This window comes from Daucus carota, chromosome 4, assembly GCF_001625215.2.
Source record: "Daucus carota subsp. sativus chromosome 4, DH1 v3.0, whole genome shotgun sequence".
Lineage (NCBI taxonomy): Eukaryota > Viridiplantae > Streptophyta > Magnoliopsida > Apiales > Apiaceae > Daucus > Daucus carota.
The window spans coordinates 15,833,708-15,857,577 of NC_030384.2; the positions used below are offsets into that span (position 1 = coordinate 15,833,708).

Sequence of the window (23,870 nt, forward strand, 5' to 3'; positions counted from 1 at the left end):
CACCTATGGGGGTCGTAAATATTATGAATGTATCACCACATAATTCATGGAGTATATAATATGACCAACAACCAGATCAAAAGCTAAACACCCAATATATCACCACGGTCACTGAATTGACCATATATGAAACACATACCATATAGATGCACCTCATTATGCTAATCTGTCTAATACCAACCAAACAATGTACTTGCCATTATCTATAAATTAAGTAATTCCTAATCAAATGTTAGTTTCGAAAGCCCAAATCACACTTAAAATCAAAAATGATCTTCTACGAAAACAAATCCATTAAAGGTCCAAGCTTTGTTTCTATTTTATAATCAACTTGATAAGTGCATATTTTTGTATATTTAAAATGCCTAATTATTGCTTGTTCTCACTTATTTATTTGTTTATTTGTCTTTTTTTTAGGAAAATTGCAAAAGCTTGAAGAAATAAAAGAATAAAGCAAAACGGAGGAAAAGATGGGAAGAAAAGGATCATAGGGGAATATTCTCAAGGAAGCATCTAGATGGGACACCTACACCCCCCCTCTACCCTAATTTCCCCCTATAAATACACATCTCCCCATCATGTTTCAACCAACCTAGGATTTTCTAATTTTAGTAGCCTCTCTTTTATGTAGTAGATCTAGTAGTAGCACTCTAGATTTGTAATCACTTTTTATATTTATACAAGCTTTCATCTTTGTCATTCCTTCTTGTTCTTAAATTTTGCTCTTTATTTGCTTTCATTGGCTATGAAATCTTTCTCTAACCACATGAATCTCAAGATTGCTTGTGGATTGAAAGGAGCCTTTTTAATAGTTAATGACTCTCTAGCTTTATATTTAATTTTCGGGAAGTGAGTAAACTCTAACACAAGAACAATTTATGTGAGGGTTTATATAAAATTCCCAAATTAATCAGTTTTTAGTTTTATTAATTAAAGTGCTAAGTAGTTTTTGGTAAGAAAATAATAAAAATAATGTTAAAATCTTTTGAAGCCCCTGCTCTGTTGTTTTCTTAAAAACCCCTTCTCCCCTATTTACGTTACTATGTTTCGTTTAAAACATAACAAACGACCACTGCCTTCCTTTTCTTTATCGTTTTCTTAAATTGATGAGTTTCGAATTATTGCTGTGAGTTGTTATTTTCTTCTCTGATTTGCGAGTTACTGTTGAGTGCTTGTATTTTGTTTACTCTAATCTAATCCGGGTTTCGTTAGCTGAGTCATGTGTGTCGCCCTTTTTACTGAGTCAGTTTTCTTTTAGTGGCAGCATTGTTACTGAGTTCTGGGTTTGATGTTGTGAGTCTTGGTTTTGTTCTGTTTTATATGCTGAGTTCATTTGTTTAGTTCTTGCCGAGTTGTGTCGATTTCGTTTGTGTTTCTGCCCTGGTTTCGAGTTCCGTTTCGAGTCATGAAGCTGAGTCGCAGCCCTGAGTTCGTTGCTGGGTTGTAGTCTGTTTTTTGGGTTTTTGTTTCGTCTTTTTCCGAGTCTGTATTTTTCAGTACTTCGATTTTTCTGCTCTGTTATTGCTTGCTGTTGATTTTTTGTTGAGTTACAGTACCTGGGGTCGAGATGGATGTTTGATTAGCGATTAAATGAGTCGTGGTTTAGATTTAGTTCGAGTTGGTGTTTAACACAGCGGAGTTTCTGGGTGTTAGTTTGGATTCTGAGTTTTTGCTTGCTGAGTCGTGTTTGCCATTTCGAGTCGTGTTTTTTTTTCGTTTTAGTCCAGTGATTGCATCGATCCTGTAATCTGATTTTGCTTGCAGAGTTTTCGAGTTGTTTTGTTAAGTTCTTGTCGAGTTACTACTGGATTGCTTCGTGTCTGCTATGAGTTTATTTAGCTGGGTTCTTGTTCATTGTTTTGTTTTTTTAGTTTAGTCCAGTGTTTGGCTGAGTCCGAGTTACAGTATGTTTGAGTTTTGGTGTATTGGTTTTGTTATTAAAATGTTTTGAGGTTTCGTTGCTCCAGGTTAATAGTAGGTTTTAATTTAATTGTTTGTTACTTGTCCATTCTCTGCATTTTGAATTTTAGATTAAGAGTTGTGTATTCCTTCATTTTGGCCGCAATTGCTAGTCAACGGTAGATTTCTTTTGATCAAATGTTTAAATTGGGTGGTTGGATTTTCTATACTTTATTTGAACATAAAATAATTTAGTTGCATTTTAGTAAATTTGATAATTTCATATTTGATTTAGAAACCCTTTTTTTTCCTCAAAACCATTTTCTAATTCGCCTAGATTAGAAATAATAAGTTGCAGAAATAATTTTAATCTCCGTGGACGAATCTTAAATATTAAAACGGTGATCGTGCACTTGCGATTTAAATGTATTATTTCTAGCACATCAAGTTTTTGGCGCCGCTGCCGGGGATTAAAATTTAATTTTTCGCACCTTTATTTTTAATCTTTCGGATTAGTTTGTTTCTCACTTTTTATTTTTATTTCAAGGAATTTGGAGGAATATTCGGGAATCATGGAGTAAAGTGAACAAATTTTGCTCGGATTTGGAAGCTTGCTTTGGTATCCCGTATCTCTCCACTCTTATTTTTCATTTTTATTTAGAAAACCACAAACAAATTTGAAAATTGAAAATCACAAAAAAATAAAAAAAAATTAAAATCCAAAAATATTAGTTAGAACTACATGTGTTGCATCATGCATTTTTACACTTAGGGCACATCATTTAGATTTTAGTTTTTGTTTTTAAATTTTCGTACCTTTAATTGTGGTGATCGCTGGAGGACCCTAAGGTGCGTTAATTTCTTTCTTTTCTCTAGATTAAAACACGTAGTTTAGAGCATCCATAATTGTTTATAGCTTTTATTATCTCGTTGTGTGGAGCATCATTTTAAATAAATCTTAAGGGCAAAACCCAATCACAAGATAAGGGGAGAGATTTCATCACTCCTTCCTTAGCCCACAACAACTATTTCCACATTTTGCATTCCCTAGCCTTTTAATAAAATTTGAATTAGACGTTAGCCCCTAGGATTTCGCGCTCAACTAGGAAGGTACCTAAAAGACGAGGTAATCTTTAATTATTCCGACTCTTCGGTGTCTAAGGACAAGCGAAAGCTTACCTGGCCGATTAAGGTTTGGTGTCTAAGCGCGGAGATTGGCCTCTTGGCAATGCCTGCTCCAAACTGGCCAAACCGGTCCGAATAATTTTGGATTTATCGAGTTTTTGGTGGTCCTTAACGTTAGGAGCAAGGTCTAGTTCATTTTTATTAGGGAACCCTAGAATTAAGTTTTCTTTCGTTTTTACACCCTTTCTTTTGTGTGTTTTAATTTTTCACACTTATTTGCTACATGTTTATCGTTTATGCGAACTACTTGGGTTAGGAACGAATCATCTAGATTAGTGAGACCGATTATCGAAATTCCGTCTTCATCCTCTTCCGATTCCAAAATCCTAGAAGTTCCAGAACCGATAGTTAGCATGGCGTTGTCTCTTAAAGACCGTTGTTACCCGTCTCGTTCCGCTCAACCATCGTGCATCACCCTTCCTCCCGTTAATGGGAATAATTTCGAAATTAAGGCACATCACATTCGTATGTTGCCTAAATTTTTAGGGAGTGATGGTGAGGATCCATATCTCTTTATTCAAGAATTTGAGGAGGTTTGCGGTTTGCAAAAACTCCAACAATTGAGTGAAGACTCCATTCGGCTTAGACTAATCAACTTTGCTTTAAAAAAAATGCCAAAAAATGGTTGTATAGTCTACCCGTCAATTCTATTTCCACTTGGGAGGGGTTTGTGGTTATGTTTCTTAAAAAATATTTTCCAAACCATAAAACGACTCGAATTACAAATGAAATAAATCAATTCCATCAAAGGGAAAACGAGTCTTTTTGGAAATTCTTTGATCGTTTCAAAAATCTTTTATCACAATGCCCCCACCATGGAATAGAAAAATGGAGACTTTGTAAGATTGTGTACGAGGCCTTAGATAGTCAAACAACCGCTTTGTTAGAGTCTATGTGCCAAGGCAAATTTATGGAAAAATATGAGGACCAAGGGTGGGAATTTTTCGAGGACTTAGCCGAGAAAACAATGTTATGGGAGTCTACTAGGGAACCTAAAAAGTCGATCGAGGCGTCTAGCTCTAGGGGTTTGCACTCGATAGGAAACAATATGGCAACCGATGCCAAATTAGCAACCCTTACTAAGAGACTCGAAGCTTTAGAGTCTCATAGTGGCCCTTCATCTCTGCCTATGTTCTCGAACTATAATGCTTCCCATCCCGAGATTCAACAATCTCACGACTTTGAGCAAGTGAACGCGATGTTTCAACCTAAGCCTAGAAACGATCCTTTTGCACCAACTTACAACCCCGGGTGGAAGAATCACCCGAATTTCTCATGGAACCAAGGGCAAAACTTTCAAACTCCACAACCTAATTTTCCTAGGCCCAATCCCAATTCTTTTCCGAATTATCAAAACCCGAGTCAAGCTCCGTTAAATCCTCCCGGTTTTAATGATTCGGATAAGAGACTCAATTCCTTAGAAAAGAGCATAGAGGCCTTAGTGAAATCGCAAACTAACTTGACCCAATCCCAACAAACTTTCATGCAAACTTTAACTCAAGATAGACAACTTTTGCATTCTAATGTGCAAGCCGTCTCTAAGTTAGAGTCCCAATTGAGTCAATTAGCAAGCACGTTATGTGAGCGAGAAAAGAACAAATTCCCGATCCAACCGGAGCCGAACCCAAAATTTCCACTTAATCAAAGACCCTCGGATAATGTGCATTCGGTCATTTCTCTTAGGTCGGGTAAACAAATAGATACCCAAGTTGGTGAGAACCTCGGTAAGAAAGGGGATTCGACTTCTAACCCAAGTCCACCCCGCACTACCATTAATCATGACAAACCCGAGTGTTCAAAAGCCCGTGAGGAGTCGAGTTACCCAAACTCGGAACCGAATTCCGAGTCGCAAAGTGAAGTAGTCTATAAACCAAGAGTCCCTTACCCTCAAAGACTTATTTCACCGAAGCAATCGGCCCAAATGGAGAAGATTTTGGAAGTGTTTAAGCAAGTCAAGGTCAACATACCCCTTTTAGATGCAATTCAACAAATTCCTTCATATGCTAAGTGTCTTAAGGAGTTATGTACCCATAAGAGAACCAACCATGTCCCTAAGAAAGCTTTCCTTACGTCTCACATAAGTTCGATTCTCTCAAACCAAATTCCCGTGAAATACAAGGACCCCGGTTGTCCTACAATTTCATGTGTCATAGGAGAAACTTTTGTGGATAAGGCGTTACTTGATTTAGGGGATAGTGTTAATCTCCTTCCATATTCTGTCTACCAAGCTTTAGTTTTAGGGGAGCTCCGACAAACCAATGTCACACTTCAATTAGCCGATCGATCCATGAAAATTCCTAAGGGAATGATCGAGGATGTGCTAATTAAAGTAGGTGATTTCGTGTTTCCCGTAGATTTTGTCGTCGTGGAGACCGAGCCAGTTAGGAACCCTAAGAATCAAATTCCCATTATCCTAGGACGACCGTTTTTAGCTACATCCAACGCGTTGATTAATTGTAGGAATGGCTTAATGAAGCTAACATTTGGCAACATGACAATCGACCTCAACATCTTTCACGTGGGGAAACAATCCGATGATTTTTATGATCAACCTATGGACGTTAATCTAATTGATGAAATAGTTGATCAAGATCTCATGAATCCCAAAGATGCCCTTGAATTTTGCTTAAAACATTTTGGAGAGGATTGGGATGTTTCCGACTACACACATGAGGTCAACCAAATGTTAGAATCCACCATTCCTACAACGAGTCAAGAGCGTGATGTTGAACCCGAGCATTTGCCATCTTCAGATAAAACCGTTGAGTCACAACCGTTGGAGTTAGAACTCAAACCTCTTCCCGACACTCTTAAGTATGCTTTTCTAGACCCTAACGAGTCTTATCCCGTCATCACTGCCTCTAATTTGACTACGTCACAAGAGGAAGAACTTTTAGAAATCCTTAGAAAGCATAAGGGAGCGATAGGGTGGAGCATTTCGGACATTAAAGGAATTAGTCCGGCGATTGTCCAACATAGAATTCATTTGGTAGAAGATGCAAAGCCCATGAGAGAACCTCAAAGGAGGTTGAATCCTCCCATGATGGAGGTAGTTAAGAAAGAAATTCTTAAGTGCTTAGACAATGGGATCATTTATCCCATTTCCGATAGTAAGTGGGTGAGTCCCGTTCATGTAGTGCCTAAGAAGTCGGGCATCACTTTAGTGACAATTGAAAACAATGAGCAAGTTCCAACACGTGTCCAATCCGGTTGGAGAATGTGCATAGATTTTAGGAAGCTCAATGCCGTCACTAGGAAAGACCATTTTCCTTTGCCTTTTATCGATCAAATGCTAGAGAGGCTAGCAGGTCATGCCTTTTATTGCTTCTTAGATGGTTACTCCGGATATTTTCAAATCCTAATAGCACCCGAGGACCAAGAAAAGACCACCTTTACTTGCCCTTTTGGAACCTTCGCGTATAGACGCTTAGCTTTCGGCCTAACCACGGGCCCGTCCACGTTCCAAAGGTGCATGACTAGCATCTTCTCGGAAATGATAGGTGACTTTCTAGAAGTCTTCATAGATGACTTTTCCATCTTTGGACCATCTTTTCACCAATGCCTTAACAATCTAGACTTAGTTTTGAAAAGATGTGAGGAAACAGATCTAGTGTTAAATTGGGAGAAATGTCATTTCATGGTTAAAGAGGTATCGTTCTAGGACACAAAATTTCTGAAAAAGGGATCGAAGTAGACAAGGCTAAGGTCGACCTAATAGCTAATCTCCCACCTCCCAAGTCCGTTAAGGAAATTCGTTCTTTCCTTGGACATGCGGGATTTTATCGTAGATTCATCCAGGACTTTAGTAAAAAGGCCCGACCTTTGACCAACCTTCTAGCTAAGGATGTAAAATTCGAGTTCACAAGCGAGTGTGTTCATGCCTTCGAAGACCTTAAGAGAGAATTGACTTCGGCCCCGATCATGAAGTCTCCCGATTGGAGTCAACCTTTTGAGCTCATGTGTGACGCATCCGATTATGCCATAGGAGCGGTTTTAGGACAACGAATTAATAAGAGGCCTCATGTCATTTACTACGCTAGTAAGACCTTAAATGATGCCCAACTCAACTACTCTACCACCGAGAAGGAGCTTCTAGCCGTAGTCTTTGCCTTAGAAAAGTTTCGCTCTTATCTTATCGGGTCCAAAATCATTGCTTACACCGACCATGCCGCTCTTAAGTACCTTTTCTCTAAAAAAGACTCAAAAGCCCGTTTGATTAGATGGGTGTTGTTGCTCCAAGAGTTTGACTTAGAGATTAGGGATAAGAAAGGTTGTGAGAACGTCGTCGCCGATCACCTCTCTCGATTAGTGGTTGAATCCACTAACAACTTGCCTTTAAGCGAGTTTTTTCCCGATAAACACCTTCTCTCAATTTCCACTCTCCCTTGGTTCGTCGACATAGTCAATTACTTAGCAACTAGTGACATTCCCTCGACATGGTCCAAGAATGATAAAGCCAAGTTCTTTTCTCAAGTGAAACATTTCTTTTGGGACGACCCGTATCTCTTTAAACATTGTCCCGATCAAATCATTAGGAGGTGTCCCAAATAGTGAGTTTCATAGCATCCTCTCGTTTTGTCACGATCAAGCATGTGGAGGTCATTTTAGTGCGAAGAAGACCGCCGCTAAAATCCTCCAATGCGGTTTTTATTGGCCTAGTTTGTTTAAGGATGCCGCCGAGTATTGTTCCGCATGTAGTAGGTGTCAACATCTAGGAAGAATCACTAGGAGGAACATGATTCCTATGAGCCCAATCCTTGTTATAGAGCTCTTTGATGTGTGGGGCATAGATTTCATTGGCCCATTTCCTAGTTCGTTTGGTCACCTTTACATCCTTCTCGCGGTTGATTACGTTTCTAAGTGGGTAGAAGCCATTCCGACCCGGTCCAATGACAATAAAGTTGTCATTCGATTCCTTAAAGAAAATATCTTTTCTCGATTTGGAACACCTAGGGCTATCATTAGTGACCAAGGGACACATTTTAAGAACCGTCAATTCGAGTCTCTTCTTAAGAAGTATTCCATCACTCATAGGCTTGCTACCCCTTATCATCCTCAAACTAGTGGCCAAGTAGAGGTCTTAAACCGGCAAATTAAGCAAATCCTAGAAAAGACGGTCAACTCGAATAGGAAAGATTGGTCCACCAAATTGATAGATGCCTTATGGGCCTATCGGACCGCCTTTAAGACCGTCTTAGGAATGTCTCCCTATAGACTCGTGTATGGTAAAGCTTGCCATTTGCCGGTTGAGTTAGAGCATAGGGCCATGTGGGCCATTAGAGAGTTGAACTTCGACTTACCCACAGCTGGTAGTCATCGGAAGTTAAAATTGACCGAGTTAGACGAACTTAGAAATGATGCCTACGAAAACGCTAAAATTTACAAAGAGCACTACTACATAGATGGCCAATTGTAATGCCCAAGTCATGTTACAATAGGCCCAATATCCGTTACAATAGAGCTACTGTAACACTAATGGGCGTTACGTTTGCGAACGTTACAATTGGCCCCTATAGTAACACAAACAGGAATCAACTGTAACAGCCAAAAAACGTTACAGCAGTGCCCTACTGTAACATAATATGGGGATGCTGTAACGGTAAACCACTGATACAATAGCACATTCCACCGGTCAAGCTAGCATGTGGGTCCCACATATGCCACGTCAGCATGTGGGTCCCGCAGAGGCCAGGTCAGCATGCGGGACCCACAGAAGCCACGTCAGCGTGTGGGTCCCACGAAGACACGTCAGCATGTGGGACCCCCACCTGCCACGTCAGCATGTGGGACCCACAGAGGCCACGTCAGCATGTGGGTGCCACAGATCCACGTCACCATGTGGGTCCCACTCAGCCACGTCACCATGTGGGACCCACACCTGCCACGTCAGCACGTGGGACCCACACCTGCCACGTCAGCACGTGGGACCCACCACGCCACGTCAGCTTGTTGGTCCCGCACTACCACGTCAGCATGTGGGTCCCACAAAGCCACGTCAGCGTGGTGGGGCCTCCGCAGCCACGTCAGCCGGTGGGACTATTGTAACAGTAAAAAGGTGCTTTGGAAACACTAAGTGGACTAACTGTAACACAAACATTAATCACTTGTAACGTTAAAATGAGCTATTGTAACACATATTTAAAAATTTTCTGCAATGCCTGCATTGTTTTTGGAGCATTCCCATTAAAAATATAAATAATCCAACAAACAATCCAACAAACATCCATCCAAACTTCCCACCATACATCCACCTAAACTACAAATACCAAACTCCAAAAGAACAAATATCCAACCATCCTCCAACACAAATCAATCCCATGCAAACCATTTAAGACACGTAACATCAAAACAATCTGACAACAAAATGAAGGACGACAAATTCATATTAACTAAGTTTTACGTAAAAACAGTTATATTAAAGAGTCGGTGGTGCCATGGGTGGTGCCAGGAGCGGTTCCAGAAGCGGTGCCAGGAGTGATTGGAGTGCCAAATTGATCTCCATCACTAGAAACAGTTGCACAAAAGTCATGAGTAATGTCAACTTTCAGACCCGGATTTGCCTCTCCGAGTTTCTTCAGCAACCAGGCCATGTTATGTTGAACTTTTGTATTGACCTTTGCTTCCATCTCACTCTCTAGCTGAGCAATCTTTGTGCGCAGCTCCTCGACTGTAGATTGTGTAACCGGATCAACTGGAGTTTCTGTCGAAGCTGCTGTTTTACCTTGCCTTCCCACCAACCAATCTGGCCGGTTCTTTTTCTTTTTGGGAACGAGCTCAGCTGCATCATTTCCTTCTTTCGTTATCTTTTCAACAGACTCCTACAAGAGAAAGTTTTGTCAAGTGTACAGAGGTAGAGGTAAAATGAGTTCAAATATATATACTTTAGAAGATAATTTACTTACAATTTTTTCTTAATTGCTTTTGGACTTAACTTGTACTCGTGCCCAGGCTTGCGCTTGCGACTTTCTACAAATATTTTAGCCTCTGATGGGGACCTCTGATTTGGGTCATCTTGTTTCTGTCAAGTAACAGAAACAACACTTCACTCGTAAGTAGACTATGAATTAGACAAGCTTGGTACGGGAACATTGAAGGTAGACAAAAAATCCAAGTAATCGGAAAATACACTTCACTCGTGAACTTTTCAAACTAATTAAACTAAAATTGAATTTAACAACTGTGAATTTGGGCATTACATAATTTGAGTGCATTTTTAAAAATAGGATTAAAAAACTGCCAAACTCAAAGCTAAACTCAAATTAGCGTACCAAGTCCAAACTGCTATTTAATCCAATAAAAATTTAAATGCAGAAGATTTAGAGTGCCTAATCTACCTTCAAATATTATTGAAGTCTGTGCCTATTATAAACTCATATGGCAATTATCCAAAAGTAACATCAAACTGGCGATTATCAACACTCTAAAAATTAATATAAGAAAAAGGTACAAGGTACTCAATTTTATTTCTTACAAATTACGGACATCATCAATTAACAAATATTTATGACAAATTATTAAAAGCTATAGGGTACTCAAGTTGTTTATGTTCATACCAGTGTTGTTCTAAGCTCAGCAAGACTCTTGCAACCGAGAGTGTGTGTCTCAACATACATATTGCGACGAGCCTTATTATCCTCAGCCAAAATCTGTTACCAAAACAATGTTATCATATTTTACTTTCCATATCAAATGGCGTGCAGCAAATTAATTTCTAAACTATATACTTGCCACCTTATAAATATACCTGAACTCCATCGTCCGCCCAGTAGTCCAACAGCATCTTAAAATCCTCGAGCGGAATATGATCCGGCCTGTTTTGAATCCTCTCCTCATCATTGTCAAATTGGGAGTAATGCATCAGCTTGACACGAGACTTGTGTGTTCTCCAGGATGAATTAAGTGTCTTGTACACCCACTTTTCCCCTTCTGGTGCTATATCAAACCTCTCCTATAATGTGTCAACATATAACTTGAATGAGTTGGTGCACAGATATGAGAAAAGTAAGTAAAGTTGAGGTTATAGAGGTCACCAAAGTATATTCCAACATTTTCTTCTTCAAATCATCTGGAACAACATGCCAATTAACATAAGTAAGTGACACGTGATCCTTAACTAGAGTCCCCAGGAAATTGCTCAACTCGGATCTAGTTTTGCGCTCTCCAATTGGTTGACCTCGTTTACTCAGTTTAACAAAGATCTTTTCAGCAGCAGTCCTAGCATGAACTTTTAACATTTTTGAACGTCCTCTACGTCTTTTAGGTTCTGTTCAGATAGCCATCAATAAAATAAAATGCAATTACCATATTATTGCTAATAATCCTACTAATTATTAAAAAATGAGACGTACAGAAGAAATAAAGTACAAATGACCATATTACCTTCTTCTACTTCTTCACCTTCACTTCCATTTTGTAAATCTGTATCACCAACATCCTCTCTCCTCATTTCAGCTTCAAGATTCTGCTTCTGACGTTCTCGCAGGGCCATATACGCAGCAATTGTACCACTTGGTGCAGAATTATCCCCTTGTTTTAGCAGTTTGCTGCATGTTGGCTTTATAAGTTTTGCACTTTTGGTACTAGCAGCAGCAACCTTTTTGCCTTTGTCGATAGGATCCACCGGATCCTTATCACCCAAATCCTTATCATTTGCTCGCGAACGAGTTCTGGGACCAGGTATTGCTTTCCGTTTCTGGACAGATTTGATTCCCTATGCAGTAAATATTAAACACAAATGAAGAAAAAATGTACATAATAACTAAAACAGATATATATTGTGATATTGTTAATTTAATAAAAAAAATCATTTAGAAATTTTAAGACATAATTATTGCATGCAAATTGTGTCTAGCCTAATACAAATGAATAAGCGTTAACAAAACAAACTTAAAATTAACAACACAACTTTTAAAATTTCTCAAAAAGAAAGCATTAACAACTCTTTTTTATCTATATTCTTGATTACTAATTAAGTTAAGAGGCCTCTACCAACAAATGAAGAAAAAATGTACATAATAAGTGCAAAATCAAATGCAACCCCTTACACAAAATTACCCAATAGGTTCATATAATTTCACAAACAGCTAATTAATAATAAAATAAACACAAATAAAGAAAAAGTGTACATAATAAGTATAAAATATTACCTCTGAAGTGTCATCACTTTCATCTCCCGTCTCATTTTCCACAACATATTCAGGATCTTCCCGATCCTTATTTTCCTTTGTACTCTGCTGGACTATCGGCTTAATTGGATTAGCAGCATATTTTCCTAATCCGAGTTCCTTGAACTTTTTTTTGTTTTCTTCCACATTCTGAATTTTACGCAGCTCATACTCATTCACTCGGCCCGACTGCAAGTGTGAAATCAGGAAAATATCAGTTGGTATGTTAGAAAATAGGTGTGAGCTAAGGGAAAATATTACTACCTCAATTGTATCCAATTTTGATAAGTGTAACCTCCTTTTCGCCACCAATGCAGATACAGCGTTGGGGCTTACATCTTTCTTCCACTGAGGGTTGCTTGAAAGATTCTTCTGTAGGTCCTCCAAACGCGGTGACTTTGACAGATTGTTGTTTTCAACCTCTTGCAAATGAGTTGAGCTTCGAAGATTCTTTGGAGGTGTCTTTGGCAAATTGTTGTTTTGAACCTCTTGCACATGAGTTGAGCTTCGAAGATTCTTTGGAGGTGTCTTTGGCAGATTGTTGTTTTGAACCTCTTGCAAATGAGTTGAGCTTCGAAGATTCTTCTTCGCTAGCTCCTGCAAACGTGGTGATTTTGGAAGCTTGTTCTGTTCAACCTCCTGCATCTGAGGTGACCTTGGAATCCTCTTGCTTTGCCTTTGTTGCTGTAGTTGGTGTGAAGAAACAAAAGTACGCCTATTCTGTTTGATTTGTAGATGTTCTGCAAAAAATTGCAGAAAGACACAAATCAGTAAACATGTGTCTCATGAGATTAAACACATAAGCAAGCCTTATTATAAGTAAATATGACTTAGTAATTTGTTATTATATTTAAATTTAAAATTTGAAATAAGAAATGACCTTTAAGTATGTTCTTTCTTGGTCGTACGACTAGAAATGGCACCCCTGGCTCCAGTGGCTTGCATTCTTTGTCAACAACACAATCCACATATATATTTATGTCCCCACCACTTTCGCAGGCATCTACCAGTTGAAGCAAATCTGAATCACACTTCAGAAGCTTCCATTGTAGGGGTTTTCCATTCAGCACATATAATCCTCCAATTTCAGTACAGTTGAGGCAATCCTTGACATTTTCTAGCGCCACTGTATATGAAAATTCATCCACGTCTTGGCAGTTGAAAATAATACTCTTCCCCCCTGAATAACTTGTCTTGTTGAATGTGCCATCATAGTTATACCTCACATTCACCAACTTCTCTGCCATCCTACAAAAATGAACATATATGGATTAAAAGGAGACCAATTATGCGGATAATTGAAAAACTGAACTAGACAACTAAATATAAAGACAGAAGTGATTGTTATTAAGTTAAGGAATGATCATCAAGAAAGATAGAATTATGCTACAATTCCACAATTATATATGGAAAACAGTTAACTAACATTGGACCATAGCAACACAAGTTTAATTAACTATGAGAAACAGTTAGTTAGTTCAGAGATCATCACCAATATTAAAACATCGCCAATAAATTTCAGTCTCCTAAATTACATATCAGCAACCAAAACATCTCCTAAATTACATATTACCAAAGAGTTTTTTTTTTACTTAAGTTGGTGATACAGGGACTTGTCTTTTAGGGATATCTTCCCTGAACCAACTAAATTCACCAACTTGATTTTGTAGTTGGAAATCAAGATTAGAATCATGTTTATCAGGAGGGTTGTTTTCTTCTTCCAACAAATCTTGGTCTTCAGCGTCACACCAAACCCTTGGTAGTCTTTTCATAACATATTGAACAGATTTTGCAATTGGATCTTCCACATAGAATACTTGCTGCACTTGTGAAGCAAGAACATAAGGATCAGATTTGTGACGGGACTTGTTAAAATTGACCCTAGTCAGACCAAAGGGATCTTTTTCTTCTTGGTACCAGCAACACTTAAACATAACCACCCTGAATACTCCCCAGTAATCAACTTCAAAAATATCTTCAATAGACCCATAGTAGTTCACTTCCCCGATAATTGGATTTTTGTCCTTAGAATTTGCAAAACTAGTGGTTTCAGCAGTTAAAAAAACTCCACTGTTTTGTGTGGTGCATCGAGAATCTCTCTTCTTTGTGTGGAATCGATAACCATTTATGAAATACCCGCTAAACCTCCTCGCTGTTCGATTGGGACCTAATGCTAACACTTGTAACTCGGTTGAATTGGTGTCCAGATTTTCAACTTGGACCTTTAACCATCTCCAAAACTCTTTGGAGTGTGTTTGCTCCTTTTTGTATCGTTCTGAAGTTTGATCTGCTTCAACTGAAGCTCGATGAATCCTATCAAGTAAATAATTGAAACTGTTTATAAAAGAGGCATTTTAATTAGTTTTTATTATTTAATAAATGTAAGGACTAGAGAACTTACTCAAGCAAAGCCTCAATTTCCTTATTGCCGCTATTGAACAGAGTGTACGTATGACATGCTTTCCATTCTGAATCTTCTAATTGGAAAACTTTGCCATCTTTATTCCTTCTTGTTCCAATATGGTACGTCACATTTGTTGGACATCTTCCAAAATCAGTATTTTCTTTTGCTTCTTCACAAACCAAAAATCTTGAACAAAATGTGATACACTCCTCTGCTAGGTAGCCTTCTGCAATTGAGCCTTCTGGTTTGCTCCTATTACGTACATATGATTTCAGCTTTGCAAGATACCGCTCAATAGGATACATACACCGAAGGTGCACCGGTCCGCCGCATTTAACTTCATTACACAAATGGACAGGTAGGTGAACCATGATGTCAAAGAAGGCAGGTGGGAATATTATCTCAAATTCACAGAGAATTTCAACAATTTCTTCTTGCAACCTCTCAATATCATCCAAGACAATCACCTTGCTCCATAAGCCTCTAAGAAATTCACTTAATTTGATCAACGGCTTTGCCACCTCAGGTTTTAGTGATTTCTTTGCAGCAAATTGTAACAAGTAGTGGAGGATAAAATGCGCGTCATGGCTTTTATACCCCACTACTTTTCTCTCGTCTGTGTGCACGTAACGACTTATATTAGCAGCACAGCCATAAGGCAGTTTCACATTCTTCAACAGCTTGCAAAATACATCTTTCTCCTTATCTGTCATGTCAAAGATGGATGCCATAATCTCGTAAGTCTCTCCATCTGCACCTTTAACAGGGTGAAGTGACTTCCTTATTCCCATTTCTTGCAAATCAAAGCGAGCACCCAAGTGGTCTTTTGACATGCCACCAATATTTAGTAAAGTACCTAATATATTGTCGCATAAGTTTTTTTCTATGTGCATAGCGTCAAGATTGTGTCGAAGTTGAACATGTTTCCAATATGACAAATTAAAAAATATTGACCTCTTTTTGAAAGGAGAGTCGATTTTACGCTTTCTATTTCCCATTCCCTTGCGTTTCTTCCCAAATTGATTTTCAAACCCAAACAACAATTCTTCGATATCCTTTCCCGTTAATGGATCCGGAATCTGCCTCGTTTCAATCTGCCCATTGAATCTTTTCTTGTCAAACCTCCATTTGTGTGAAGGATCGAGATATTTTCTATGATTCATGTAGCACATTTTTCTACTATGTTTCAGATATTCAGAACAAGTTTCGTAGTGACATATTGGACACGCTAGTCTACCCTTTGTGCTCCAACCCGACAACATAGCGTATCCTGGAAAGTCACTAATGGTCCAAAGCACCCTTGCCCGTAAATTAAAGTTATGATCAGTCAAGGCATCATATGTTTGGATGCCGACATCCCATAATTCTTTCAATTCGGCAATCAAAGGCTGCATATAGACATCGATACTATTTCCTGGAGATTCTGGTCCCGATATTAACGTTGAAAGAATCAAATTTTCCTGTTTCATGCAGAGCCAAGGTGGGAGGTTGTAGTTTACAAGTAGAATTGGCCATGTACTATGACTTAAATTCATAGAACGAAATGGATTAAATCCATCAGCAGCTACACCTAGTGAAATATTTCGAATTTCCGAAGAAAAATCAGGATACATAGCATCCATTGTCTTCCAAGTTTCGGCGTCCGCCGGATGCCTTAGTTTCCCATCTTTCGTCCTTCCCGCTGCATGCCATGTGTTCAATTTGGAAGATTCCTTGGACAGGAACAATCTTTGTAGCCTAGGCTTTAGTGGAAAATATCTCATAACGTTTGCTGGCACTTTAGTAACTAACTTCTCTGGATCGTTATTATGGGCAGACCCTTTCTTCTCTTGTATAACCCACCTAGATACCCCACAAATATCACAGACTTGTTTATTTTTATTTGCTTCCCAATACAACATGCAACTATTGGGACAAGCATGTATTTTCTCGTAATGAAGGCCCAAGTCCCTAATCATGTCCTTCGCAGCATTGAAGGACAAAGGCATATTTGCTTCGGGGAAAGCATCCTTTATCAACCCCAATAATTCCCCAAAAGCAGAATTGCTAATTCCATGACTACATTTTAAATGGTAAAGCCTGATCATAAAACTTAAACGAGAAAATTTCTTGCAGCCGGGATAGAGTGGTTGTTTTCCCTCTTTCAGATGCCGATAAATCTTTTTAGCCTCCGTATCTGGTCCATCGTCTAAATTCTCAAACATCTTCCCCATTGCTTCTAAATTATCACCAAAATCATACCCCGTTTCGCAATCCATAAAGTCAGAACCTATATTTGCGGTACTATTTTCGACTTTCTTTTGCGAGACATCATATATCCATTGGACATGTAAAGCGGAAGGCCCTCTGCAAATGAGATGATCATAAATCACATCCTGACGATGCCAATATTGACCATTACATTTCTTGCAGGGGCACTTCATTTCTTCACCTACGGAAAAAAGGGGAAACGCATTTTCCACAAATGCTTGAATCCCACTGACATATGCTTCACTGTACCTAGGTAGTCCTATCCAATCAGCCTCCATTCCTAAAAGCTAGTCACCTTAAAAAAAAAAAACATAGTAACTAACATAGTATCATGTTCAGCCTAACTAACTAACATAGTATCATGATTCAGCCAAACATTAACAATAATACTCAAAATACAAATGACAATCACTTAAAAATATCAGTTGGTATGTAAACACAGTGTACATAATTACAAGCATGCATAGAGACAGCGAGAGGGGGAGGGGAGAGAGAGCGAGCGAGAGAGAGAGAGAGAGAGAGAGTGAGAGAGAGAGAGAGAGAGTGAGAGAGAGAGAGAGAGTGAGAGAGAGAGATAGAGTGAGAGAGAGTGAGAGAGAGAGAGCTGGAGAGAGAGAGAGAGAGAGAGAGAGAGAGAGCTGGAGAGAAAGAGGAGGGAGCGTAAAATATACCTAATCCCCTTGGTGAGAGCTTAAATCGAGCTTGGCTGCCTTCGAAACCCTAGGTGACAACTTCTCTGCTTCGAACCCCCAAACCTCGAAACCCTAATTTTGAAACCCTAATTTTGAAACCCTAATTTTGAGAGCGCCGGAGTTGAGTGAGGTTGAGGTGAGAGCGAGGTGAGGTGAGGTGAGGTGAGGAGAGAGAGAGCGAGGGAGGTGAGAGAGAGCGAGGGAGGTGAGGTTGAGCGAGGTGAGGAGGAGCGCGTTAACTGTAATTAGCGATGAGATAGTGGAGAATAACTGTAGTTAGCTTCGATTTGGGGGGGAAAACATGCCGCCCATTTATTTTTAATATATTTAATATTTATTTTATTATTTTGACATTCTTTTAATATTTAATATTATGTTTTATAAATTTAATAAGTACAAATAAAGCAATATTTAATATATTCTTATATTTTCAGAAATTTAAGTGCAAAATTACATTATTATGCAATATCGTTTAAAAGATATTTAAAAACATGAAAGTGAAAGTATAACTAGCATTATTATATTACATTGTCTATTGAGATACGACACAACCCGTGCGCTATATTTTCCGATTATTTTTCCTCCTCTATCATTTTTCCTCCTCTCTCTCTTCTATCATTTTTCCTCCTCTCTCTCTTCTTTCATTTTTCATTTTTCATTTTCATCCCCTCTCTTCCCCTCTTCGCATCTCTTCCCCTCTTCGCAAATCCAAAATGAAATCGAGGTTTCTAAATCAATAATCTAATCCATGGATTGTTGAAAGCCTTCGAATTCGACAATAATTGATTGAATAAATATTCAATTTCTAATTTAAATCGTTAATAATTGATTGAATTTAAATCCATGGATTGTTTCTAATTTCCTTCGAGATTTATTGCAGGGGAACTCAGTGGACTAAGCATGGTGAGTCTCGAAGCTTCGTTCGAGATAACGAAGCATGGAAGCGAGTCAACTCAGTTGTTGACTGAGTTCACCAGGTGAGTCTCGAAGCATGGAAGCGAGTCAACTCAGTTGTTGACTGAGTTCACCAGGTGAGTCTCATGAGGTCCAAACCATGAGCCCAGGTGCAAATCTAAATCCATTTTTCATTCAAATTCGAATTCATTTTCTGTGGTTTACAATTGATTGAATTTAAATCCATGTACTAATTTAAATCCATGTACTAATTTAAATCCATGTACATATATATTGAGCTTCTTTGGTGCTAATTGTGTTTATGGTGCTATTTGTGTTTATTGTGAATTATGGGAAAAACAAGTGAATTATTCAAAAACTCTTTGGGATTTACAAAATACGAGTTTATGGTATTCAGAAGGGGCATAGTTTGAATAAAACGAGTTTTAAGGATTTACAAAAAACGAGTTTTTAAGCATTTTAAGCTACGAAGACTTTACAAAAAACGAGTTTATGGTATTCAGAAGGGGCTTTTTAGTCTGTTGGCATTTTAGTGGGCAAGTGGGCATATCACCTCATCAGCCATAAATACAAAAACTATAATCACCTCAGCAGCTTTTTAGTCTAATTGAGTAAGAAACTATATACACGCTACTGGCTTTTCAAAACTGAGAAAGAAACAAAACTTCAAAATCAGATGAATACAAACTGAGAAACGAAAAGACAAAAGAAACAAAAGACCAACATACTTAAACCAACCATAAACATCAACAATACTTAAAATCTACCATAAATACAAAAACTATAATCACCTCAGCAGCTTTTTAGTCTAATTGAGTAAACATTAGAAAACCCATTTTAACACTACACACTACTGGCTTTTCAAAAGTCCACCAGTCCACTTTTTAGTCAAAATGAGTAACATTAGAAAACCCATTTTAACACTACACACTACTGGCTTTTCAAAAGAAACATCAAGAAACCAGACTTAAAACCAATATGAAATCAGATGCTTAAAACCAACTTGAAAAATAAACCAGACTTAAAATCACCAACATACATAAAAACCATACTTAAACCATACATAAAAACGATCACCAGTTAAACCAAATCAAATCATAAAGGCATAAAAACATAAGGCACCTCAGACCAAAACATGAAAAAGACCACCATACTTAAAAACCAGGCTTAAAACCAGATGCTTCAAATCAGATGCTTCATAAATCAGTTATACTTAGAAACCAACAAATCATACTCAAATCATGCTTAAACCAACAAATCACCAACAAATCATACTCAAATCAGATGCATACAATAGAAACTAAACCATACAAAAGAAACCATCAACATCAAACCATTCTTAAAATCCATCAGAAACATAATTAATTAAAGTTCTTAATCCTTACATCATAAAATCCATCATAAACATACTTAATCCTTACATCAACAAAATATACTTAAACAAAAGTTCTTAATTAAACAAAATATAATTAACATACTTAAAAAACATACTTAAACAACCATCCCGGCCAGCCCTCACCAAGCGACCCGCCTCAACGTCCATGACGCAGTCGCTGGACCAGTTGCGATTGCTCCACCATCACTGCTTTGAGATCATCCCCGAGCATCTCCACCATCTTGTTCAGGGTAGCAGTCAACTGGGTGAGTTCCACCATCTGCTCACGGAGGGTTGCTAGGTGACCATTCAGGTTGCACAGAGATTTCTCCACATTCTCTGTATATATGGGCTGTGTTACCGAGTTCGAGGCAGAGTGGTTGCTATGAAAAATAAAAAAATGATTACATGCATAGATTAGTGATTACAAAAATGAAAGAAAACGAAAACGAAAAGAAAACGAAAACGAAAAGAAAACGAAAGTGATTAATTACCTTGAAGACGCCATGGAGTTTCCAACGAGAGATGAAGAGACGCTGAGAGGGTTTCTGTATAGCTTGAGAGGTTTCTGAGAGATTAAAATGAAAATGTTGGTGGAGAGGGTTATAAAAAGCTGTAAAAAACGCTTAAGCTACCCCTGGTGCATTCACCAATAAAAATTTGATTGCACACGGCATTTTTGGAACACACGGCTGCTTCATTTTTTCATTTTTGCAACGTAAAAAATTAAAACACTGCATTTGTATTTTATTTTTTGATAATATTTAAATACATAAATTAAACCCAATTGGTACGTTTTTTATAATTTTACAATCTCGATTAAAAAAAGTTTAAAAAAAATCTCGATTTTATTGTTCAAAAAAATCTCGATTATATTATTTTAAAAAATCTCGATTTTTTAAACAAAAATAAAAAAAATCTCGATTTTATTGTTTAAAAAAATCTCGATTTTTTTGTTCAAAAAACAAATTAATAAAAATAAAAAAAAGCTCGATTTTATTGTTTACAAAATCTCGATTTTTAAACAAAAATAAAAAACAGAAGTCATATAAGTATATGGGCCAGATTTTAAATAATTGAAACATGGGTAACCGATGAAATGGGCCTGATAAGCATAATTTTTTTTGGAGCCCAGCAAAGAAAAGATTATGTTATATTTTAGTTATGCATTGACAAACACAAAAAGCAATGTTGGTGGAGTGGTTTCTGACTTGTTTTGTTATGGGAGAGGTCATGGGTTCAATTCCCTTGGCCTTCAAAAATTTCAAAATATTTTTGAAGTACTGCCCAACACTGCCACGTCAGCGTCGTGGGGCCCACCGCTGCCACGTCAATGTCATGGGACCCTCATGGCCACGTCACCAGAGGTGGGACCCACACAGCCATGTCATCAGTGGTGGGGCCCACATGTGGGACCCACACAGCCATGCCGGCAGTAGTGGGGCCCACCTGCCACGTCAGCAGAAGCAGGCCCACATGTGGGACCCACCTGCCACATCAGCAGTAATGGAGCCCACACGTGGGACCCGCACTGCCACGTCAGCAGTAGTGGGGCACACGTGTGGGACCCACCTGCCATGTCAGCAGCAGTGGGCCAACAAGTGTGGGACCTAAACGTGGGACCCACTAATTAAATAATTTTTTAATTAAATAAATAAATAATTAATTAATTAATTAATTAAATTAAATACATTATTGTAACAGTTGGATGTGGCGTTACACAGTTGCAACACTGTCACGTCTATTTTGACATTGAATTTCGGCTACTGTAATACGTCGTGAGGAGTGTTTCATTATGTCAAAATCTGCCTAGCTATTGTAACACAAGCGTTACAAGGGCGTTGCAATAGGCCATCTATGGCGTAGTGGAGAGAACTAAGGCCTTCCATGATAAGACCATCTTGAGAAAATCCTTTTCTCCCGGCCAAAAAGTTCTTCTCTACAACTTTAGGCTTCATTTGTTTCCCGGTAAGTTGCGTTCTAGATGGGATGGTCCTTACATTGTTCAAGTTGTGTTTCCTCACGGTGCTGTTGAAATTCAGGATCCTAAAAATGGTAATGTTTTCAAAGTTAATGGTCAACGTCTTAAACCATTTTTAGAATTGCCTGTTGATTTGGAGGAAGAGGTCATCCACCTCATCGACCCTTGATCATGTAAGTTGCTTCAGTAGTTAATAAAAATCCCTTCATCTCCTATTCAGGTATTTTTCCTCTTTACTCTCTCATTTCAATTCTCTCTTTTGCATACATTGAGGACAATGCATGATTTAGGTATGGGGAGGGCTTTAGTGTAATTCTAAAAAAATGAAAACCTAAAAAAAATGAAAAATTAGAAAAATTCCAAAAATAGAGATGGTTTAGCTAAGTTGTCTTTCCCTCACTCGAACTTTAGGAGTAGTTGGTGTTTAGCATGTTTTCGAAAAGTATATATATGTAGTGTCTTTTAGATAATTTGAACGTAGTTGAGTAAGGTTGTCGTTTTGAAGCTTGTATCGACCGATTTGTACTCGTAATTCCAAGATGGCACACACATTTGCACAAGACCTTTGATGGAGAGATTGTCTAGTGATATTATTCGATACCTGAGAGAGAACCCACATGTTGAAACAATGTCGAATCGAACCTTTGCGAATAAAAAAATAGAAAAGAAAAAAAAAGATAGAAAAAAAAGGGGAATAACTACTTCAATACCCATTGTTCTTTATAGATAAAATCTTTAGATAAATGGGCAAAAGTAGATTGGCTAGTCTCGTTTTGTGGCCTTTGTTACTCGAGCAATTAAGTCCGTAAGGGGATTTCAAAACCTAGTGCCCTAAGACCGTTTGGTTTGGGAGTCACTGACCCAAAGCTCGCTACATGGGTAACATAGAAAGCCTAAGAAAACGGACAAAATAAAGTCAATGCAAAATGAAAAAAATGAAAAAAAGAAAATAAAGAATAAGGGTTTGTGAAGTTTGGCTAGATATTTGTTTCGATAGAGATTGGGTTAGTTCAAAATTGGTTGAAAAAGAGAAAGTGTTCTTAGACAATTAGGATCCATCAAAGGCCTTAAATTCATTACACTCCTTGGTTTTCTAGTAATTTTTTGTGTCGAGTCAAGTAGATTAGAGACGACTGTATCTTGATTATTAGTAAAAGAGTCTTTAAGTCGTATTTTCCTTAAAAACGCTTTTTGTTAACACCAACGAAATTAGAGTAGAGTCGAGTAGACACTTGCTAGAATGTCTCGAAGATTTTATGGGTATATCTTCTGTAAACCCTTAGGAGACAAAACTCCTCTTGTAGAGATCGTCTACGAGTTTAACGGGTTGGTGAACCTAAAATCACCCGTCACACCTACGAAAAGGAGCCTAGGAATCGCATCTAGTTTTCATAGTTTATTTTATTTTCTTTTGATTTTACTCGAGGACGAGCAAAATATAGGTATGGGGAAGTTTGATAAGTGCATATTTTTGTATATTTTAAATGCCTAATTATTTCTTGTTCTCACTTATTTATTTGTTTATTTGTCTTTTTTTTAGGAAAATTGCAAAAGCTTGAAGAAATAAAAGAATAAAGCAAAAAGGAGGAAAAGATGGGAAGAAAAGGATCATAGGGGAATATTCTCAAGGAAGCATCTAGATAGATGGGACACCTACACCCCCCCTCTACCCTAATTTCCCCCTATAAATACACATCTCCCCATCATGTTTCAACCAACCTAGGATTTTCTAATTTTAGTAGCCTCTCTTTTATGTAGTAGATCTAGTAGTAGCACACTAGATTTGTAATCACTTTTTATATTTATACAAGCTCTCATCTTTGTCATTCTTTCTTGTTCTTAAATTTTGCTCTTTATTTGCTTTCATTGGCTATGAAATCTTTCTCTAACCACATGAATCTCAAGATTGCTTGTGGATTGAAAGGAACCTTTTTAATAGTTAATGACTCTCTAGCTTTATTTGCTTGTGGATTGCTTGTGGGTTTTTGTTTCGTCTTTTTCCGAG

At 38.0% G+C, this 23,870-nt stretch overlaps 2 protein-coding genes across 2 annotated transcripts; both read right to left on the reverse strand.

The window, feature by feature from the left end:
• Nucleotides 1-9,494: 9,494 nt before the first annotated feature.
• On the reverse strand, nt 9,495-13,495 carry LOC135152209 (uncharacterized). Its single transcript, XM_064092051.1, has 9 exons — nt 13,129-13,495; nt 12,513-12,988; nt 12,231-12,437; nt 11,464-11,794; nt 11,115-11,347; nt 10,829-11,032; nt 10,638-10,730; nt 10,004-10,102; nt 9,495-9,902 (listed from the first exon to the last, which is right to left on the reverse strand). The coding sequence occupies exons 1-9, from the start codon at nt 13,493-13,495 to the stop codon at nt 9,495-9,497; spliced, it is 2,418 nt and encodes an 805-aa protein (XP_063948121.1).
• Nucleotides 13,496-13,840: 345 nt separating this feature from the next.
• On the reverse strand, nt 13,841-17,180 carry LOC135152210 (uncharacterized). Its single transcript, XM_064092052.1, has 2 exons — nt 14,650-17,180; nt 13,841-14,561 (listed from the first exon to the last, which is right to left on the reverse strand). The coding sequence occupies exons 1-2, from the start codon at nt 17,178-17,180 to the stop codon at nt 13,841-13,843; spliced, it is 3,252 nt and encodes a 1,083-aa protein (XP_063948122.1).
• Nucleotides 17,181-23,870: the final 6,690 nt, after the last annotated feature.

Bases quoted from the DNA above. Each gene is read 5' to 3' on its own strand.
- LOC135152209 (XM_064092051.1), bottom strand. From the start codon at position 13,495: ATGGCAGAGAAGTTGGTGAATGTGAGGTATAACTATGATGGCACATTC. The intron at 11,348-11,463 runs GTAATATGGTCA...CTATCTGAACAG, and splicing joins AGGTGAAGAAGTAGAAGAAG to AACCTAAAAGACGTAGAGGA. The intron at 9,903-10,003 runs GCAATTAAGAAA...TTTCTCTTGTAG, and splicing joins AGTACAAGTTAAGTCCAAAA to GAGTCTGTTGAAAAGATAAC.
- LOC135152210 (XM_064092052.1), bottom strand. From the start codon at position 17,180: ATGGAGGCTGATTGGATAGGACTACCTAGGTACAGTGAAGCATATGTC. The intron at 14,562-14,649 runs GTAAGTTCTCTA...TTTACTTGATAG, and splicing joins GAAATTGAGGCTTTGCTTGA to GATTCATCGAGCTTCAGTTG.